The 6,576-nt window shown below is 44.6% G+C and overlaps 1 protein-coding gene across 6 annotated transcripts in view; it reads right to left on the bottom strand.

Annotated features, from left to right (window-relative positions):
- Nucleotides 1–2,328: 2,328 nt before the first annotated feature.
- Nucleotides 2,329–6,576, bottom strand: part of LOC102008871 (chromosome unknown open reading frame, human C2orf42) — a 42,656-nt gene continuing 38,408 nt past the window's right edge. For all 6 annotated transcript variants that reach the window (XM_005385627.2, XM_013514642.1, XM_005385630.2 and 3 more), the window contains one exon: nucleotides 2,329–2,991. In XM_005385627.2, coding sequence (XP_005385684.1) covers nucleotides 2,783–2,991 — 209 coding nt within the window. In that variant the 3' untranslated portion in view covers nucleotides 2,329–2,782. The remainder of the gene's footprint in view (nucleotides 2,992–6,576) is intronic.

The following is a 6,576-nucleotide window of genomic DNA, read 5'->3' as shown; positions in this document are numbered from 1 at the left end:
CTCCCCTCCCCCTTCCCCCTCCGCGCGCATGCCGCAGCGAGCGCCACGTCCCCAGCCCCGCCCCCGCGAGCCACGCGGGGAACCCCGCTGACGTAATCACCCGCTTCGCTCGCATTCCCGCGCTCTCCAGAAAAGACGCGAAGGTGGTGACGTGTCCGGAATGCCATTGCGGCTGCGCAAGAGACGTCGCTAACTGAACGTCCTGCGGCGCCGCCTGGTGGAAGAAAAGCGGTTAAGCGACCGGAAGTGGCTGTGCTAGCGAGAGGAGAACGTGACTGACGTCATCTCGCGGCGGCGAGCCGGCGGCGGCCTCGTGACCAACCCCCAGCCTGTTACCCTTGCTCCTCTTTCTTCTGCTCCCAGTATAGTGTAGAAGCCTGAGGGCAGGCACACTTTTTCCGGCTTATGAAAATACTGTGATGTATATTATGAAAATCTGGGGGAAAAGGAAAAGATGGGGAGACAGTTATCAGCATCTCCAATCTTTAACCATCTTTACTCCCAGGTTTTTTTTTTTTTTATTAAACAAGTGTGTATTAAGTGCAAAGATTTCGAAGAAGAGACAAAAGGCAGCCTAACTTTAGGCCTAGAGTAGAATTCAAATACACGCATCGTATCTGACTTTGCTTTGTGTTGAGTAACTTCCTCAAGCTTAGTAAGGGGGTGGCAGAACTGAGATTTCAAACTAGGCGTAAACTTTAAAATGCGGGGATAGGGGAAGACACAAGTGATGGGAGAAAAACACGCAGGAAATTTACAGAATTATGGAATCCACTTTTAGAACCCATGAGCTGGAAGTAGTTTTAAGGAATGAGGTTGGAGACCTCATGCTAGAGCAACTCGGATAGAGTGCTTTGAAACAAGCCGGGTGTGGTGGCACAGGCTTGTAATCCCAGCACAGGAGAGGCTGAGGCAAGAGGATCACCAGTTCCGGGCCAGCAAGGGCTACACAGCAAAACCTTGTCTAAAGAAATGAGACAGAGATCGATTAGGGGGAGGGAGAGCTCTATGAGAGAGGGGAAGAGAAAGAAGAAATCTTGCCCTTGCTACATGCTGGGGCCTTGAGTTGCTTTCCCTGTTACTGTCAGTGAAAGGTGGAGTGGAGGTTATGTATGGATCAGGTCAGGCATTCACGTTGCTAGTGGGCATTTTGTGCATGACTTAAGAACTAATAATATGCAAAACCTTGGGCCTGTTTTGTTTTTGTCTTGTTGAAACAGGGTCTCCCTGTGCAGTTCAGGCTAGCCTTGGGCTCACGTTGTAGCCTAGGCTGGTCTTGAACTCACAACGATCCTCCTGCCTCAGCCTCCTGAATGCTGGGATTATAGGCGTGCGCTCCCATGCGCAGCTCAGGCCCCAGTTTAGAACTTCTGAAACAGAATGTGCATTTCTAGTAGATCCCTAGGTGAGTCCTATGCATGTTAAATTTTTTTTTTCTTTTTTTTTCTTTGAGATAGGGTCTCACCGTGAAGTTCAGGCTGGCCTTGGGCTCACTTTGTAGCCCAGGCTGGTCTTGAACTCACAATGATCCTCCTGCCTCAGCCTCCCAAGTGCTCCCACGCCCAGCTTATACATGTTAAATTTTGATAAGTGTTATGGTAAAACAAGTCATCTTGTGGATGCCGTACTTCCACGCACCTCAGCTGCTCTGTGAATGACACCCCAGAGATGGGAAACGGGCCAGATAGCCCTTGGCAACAGGGTTAAGGCCCAGCCATATCCCAGCACCCCCCTAGTGTGGCTGTCTGGCCTTATTTTAGTGTTCATGAACAGCCATTCATTGTATTTTTGCCTAAGCTGGATAGAGCTTGGTTTCTATTACTTGGAATTGAAAGAAAACCAAAAGCCTAATTCATATAGGTTTTTTTGTTTCTGGATTCCCAAGGACAGTGAACTATAAGACATTTATATCAAAGCAACCTGATATAAGAATGAATATGTATTATGGAGTGATGCTTTTGGAGTAAATTATTATTTTGATGCTGTTTGCAGCAAGATACATAACCTCAGAGAGGCTATTTATTTAACTGTAATGCCTAAACTCAAACTAACGAAGATTCAATGAGAAAAAAGATGAAGTGAGAATAATGGGAGTGCCTGGCACGTGCTAGGCATGTAGAAATGTTAATTTCTTTTGTGACATTCTGTGATCAGTGAGCCCAGAAATGGGAATGAGGTTTTACTAGTCATAAACTTTTTGAAAAATAAAGATGTAAATAAATATAAAGCTGATAAGCAATCACAAACATTAGTTTCAAATATCAATAATTCCTTGACACTCAGACTTCTTTTTCAGGTAAATCTCCCAAAACATTGATAATTTCATCATCAGGCCAGCATGAGATACCATCTGGAAAAACCAGTGGCACTGTGCTTTATTTGAGAACAGAATAAAGAGCATGGCCGGAACCCTGCAAGGATGGTCCGTTACATTCTGTCCTAACCAGGGAATTACTAACTTTCCAACACTGTTAGTGTAAGGCTGACTGACCGCTGCCAACTTCTGAAAGAATTAGAAAAACACTGAAATAAACTCTAAGGTTGAGTCCATGACAAGGAAAGTGAGCTGGTTTTTCTCTTTTTAAAACTAGCCAGAAATACTGTCCAATTCATAATGAAGACTGCAAAGGCTACTTACAAGAATTTTTCCTCAATAAAACCCACTTGAATTCTCTGAGAAATGAAATCTTAGCTAAGAACAATTCACTAAGGAGTAGGTCCATCTAGTATTTAAGTGGCCAGGGTTGAGGATGTGCAAATTTAGCAGCAAAATACTCTTGTCTCAAGGGAAAGTGATAGTGGTCAGAGGGGCCAGCTCCAGCGACTGCTCCAGGGGCGGCCTCTGGTCCTGATAGTCCGCCACATGCCCATTCCGGTGGTGGCCGTACTCGAATTTGATCCGCAGCTCACCAATCTTGGACTGGGGAAGGATATCCGGGATCCATTCAATGATGAAAGGTGTTGGCTCCTTTTGATCTGGGGAAGTGTTGCCTAAACAGGGGGAAGGCGGAAAGGGGACATTCATTAGTACATTCCGTGGCTGTCATGGGCATTCCTAATAGCAGGGAGATTTTTAATTGAAGCAGTACGTTCTTGGCTTTGACAGGGCGAGTAGCTTTTACCCATCCAGTGCTTACTGGAATATCAGATTTCCTAATCATTATGAAATTAGCATATAGCTCACAGTAATGGTGTACACCTGTAATCCTAGCACTGTTGGAAGGTGAGGCAGGAAAATTGCAAGTTCAAGCCCAATCTGGGCAACTCAGCGAGATCCTGTCTCACAAAAAGAAAGGCTGGGGAAATCTAGCTCAGTGTGAAGGTCCTGGGTCATAAAAGAAAAAATAAGATACAATATTTAATAACTTTAGATCTTTCTTACTGATATTGATTAGAGTAACAGTTTGATGGGACATATGAATGAAAAAAATTCAGGAGAAAAACAATTTTTTTTTTCTTTTTGAGACAGGGTCTCACTATGCAGTTCAGGCTGGCCTTGAGCTCACTTTGTAGCCCAGGATGGTCTCAAACTCGCAACGATCCTCCTGCCTCAGCCTCTCCAGTGCTGGGATTACAGGCATGTGCCACCACGCCCGGCTAAAGTAAACAAATTTAAAGATATGTAAACATGAGAAAAGAAGAATGGAGGTGAAAACCTTTAACTATGTGTTTTTGGTTTTGTTTTTTGTTTTTATTCCGGTACCAGGAATCGAACTCATGACCTTGTGCTTGCCAGGCAGGTGCTGTGCTGCTGAGCCAAATCCCCAGTCCTGGTTGTTTTATTTTTGTTTTTGTTTTTTTGTTTTGAAAACCTTTAACTATGTATATAGTATACTTTTTCTCTCAGTGTCACTTCTGACTTTATATATATATATATATATATTTTAAAATTTCACTACCTTATTCCCCCTCCATTTTATTTCCACGTCACCTTCTTTATAAACCCTTACCCTCCGCTTCTTTTGCTTGCTTCCTTCTCCCAATGACCAAGACATCACTTACATGATGAGAAACAAAGCTTCTACCCGCCCCAGACTAACAGCCTGTGGACTGGTGTGTTTCGGTTTGTTTCGTTTCTTCTAGCCACAGAATATAAATATTAGGTAGCACCTGGTTCTTGTCAAAAACATAGCTTCCATTTCAAATTCTATCTTGCTGAGAACCCTCTGTGGAGCAGCTACCAATTTTTCACTTAAATAACAGTGAAAACGCTGAAGGTGGAGGAAGAAGGTGTTGGCTCCTTTTGATCTGGGAAGTGCTGCCTAAACAGGGACCACCTTCCGAGGAGGTCCACTAAGATCACTGGTACCACCTGGTAGTAAAAGCTTTTTAAAATGGGGTAGATGGATGGGAAGAGAGAAACTGACCCAGGCTGCTGCAGTGACATAGCTCAGCTTTCCTTCACAAAGGGAGGCTGCCTGGAAAGAAGTAGGAAGACACCTTGTCCCTCACATCTTGCCCTGGATAGAACGTGTGCAAACTAGACAATAAGCAGGCTGAGTTCCTGCCTTTTAGACAGTGTGGCACACACCTCTCCCCGCACCGGCACCTGAATTCCTGATGACTTGCAGCGCAGGGTTCAAGCGGACTGGCAGCAGCTGAGCACATGCCGGACAGTGCCCTCTGCACAAGGAAAGCAGTATGGGTGGGGAGAAGGGAAAATCCTGAACACCACATGCTGGGAATCTGAGCTTTGCGTCTTTTCATAGATCACATCATGAGCAGAGGAGGAGAGCCCACTGGGATAGAAAAGAAACACACAGCCTGAGAACTGCATCAGCCCTCCAGCTGGAGATCAGACAGGGATGCAGCCATCATCCCGGAGTGGCCCAAGGCAATGTTACCAAAACTCCAATGTGGACACATCTTACTGTGTTCGGGGTAAATAAAGAAAAGAAGGAGTTTTTGTCTTTTTGAGACAGGGTCTCACTGTGCAGTTCAGGCTGGCCTTGAGCTCATTTTGTAGCCCAGGCTGGTCTCAGACTTGCAAAGATCCTCCTGCCTCAGCCTCCCAAGTGCTGGGATTAGAGGCATGTGCCACCATGCCCGGCATTCACTTGATAGTCTTTACTGAATACCTATAACAATCAGACACCAAGCCATCCTGGGGTGAAGAAGAAGAGTGGCACAGTTCCCTTCCCTTAAAGGGCTTACAATCTCAGTGGAAAGGGAAGTGAATCCTAGGTGATTAGGAGTGCAGGCTCTGGAGTCCAAAACTGCCTAGGTAACAGCCTCAGCACTTACTCGGTGTGGCCAGCAGCTGGCTGTGCTTAGCCTCACCTCAGTTTCTTCTTCTGTAAATGAGGATCACAGAATCTACCTCTCACCGGGTTAAGTAATTAATACATGTAAAGCATTTAAAATAATACCTGACACAAAGCAGTGGTTATTATAGTTGTTATTATGAACTTACTATACAAGCCAGGCGTGATGCACACACCTCTAATTCTCTGGTACACTGTGAGGCTGAGGCAGGAAAATCAGAAGTTAGAGCCTAGCCTGAGCAACTTGGCAACCTAACCAAACTCTTGTCTCAAAACAAAAAATAAAAAAGGGCTGAGGATATAGCTCAGTGCAAAGACCCTGGGATAAATCCACAGTGCTGCAAATTAATTACTTAATTTATTTATTTTTTGAGACAGGGTCTCACGATGTAGTTCAGACTGGCCATGAATTCACTATGTAAACTGGCCCAAAACTGCTACAATCCTCCTGCCTCAACCTCTCAAACTGCTGAGATTATAGCTGTGTGCCACCATCCCCAGCAGAATGCAGGACCTTGCACATGCCAGAGAAGTGCCCTACCACTGAGCTGCACCTCCGGTCCAGTCACCCTCATTAACGGAGGGAAATGCCAGTGAAGGGTGAGAAAACATTTTTTGCCTATCATATCAACAAAGATTCAAAAAAAAAAAACAAAAAACAACTCTTTTATACACGGCTAGCAGGGTAAGTTCTATAAATATTACAGTGCTTCTAGGGAGCAGCTTGACAAAATCTCAGGGATTAACCTTTGACCCTCCAATTTCACTCTTAAGAATTTATCCCAAAGAATATCTGAAATAAGTGCAGAAATAACTGATGCAAAAGGCTTATCTAAGAGGAACTTAATACAGCGTTGTTTTAACTAAGAGCAAAAGTTTAAACCAGATTAGAGTATGCTGCTCCAAAATGAATGGATTTTATCCAGCTGTTAAAAAATAAAACATTTTTTTGTAGACTGTGGATACAGCTCAGTGGTAAAGTGTGTGTTTAGCACGTGCAAGGGCCTCAATTCAATCCCTAGCACCACTTAAAACAAAACAAAACACAGTAAATTATTCACAACAGTGTTATTACCCTAATGTTCATCCACAGATGAATGGATAAACAGCAAAGTGGAATGTGCAGACAAGGGACAGTTATTCAGTTTTAACAAGGGAAGAAATTCTGATATGCTATAGCATGGATGGAAGCTGGGCATGGTGGCGCATGCCTGTAATCCCAGCACTCAGGAGGCTGAGGCAGGTGGATCATTGCGAGTTCGAGACCAGCTGGGCTACAAAGTGAGCTCAAGGCCAGCCTGAACTGCAGAGC

Source organism: Chinchilla lanigera, unplaced genomic scaffold (assembly GCF_000276665.1).
Source record: "Chinchilla lanigera isolate Chin_1 unplaced genomic scaffold, ChiLan1.0 scaffold00023, whole genome shotgun sequence".
In the NCBI taxonomy this organism is placed as follows: domain Eukaryota; kingdom Metazoa; phylum Chordata; class Mammalia; order Rodentia; family Chinchillidae; genus Chinchilla; species Chinchilla lanigera.
Note: the sequence above shows the minus strand (reverse complement) of the source record. Positions and strands in the feature narration are given on the sequence as shown.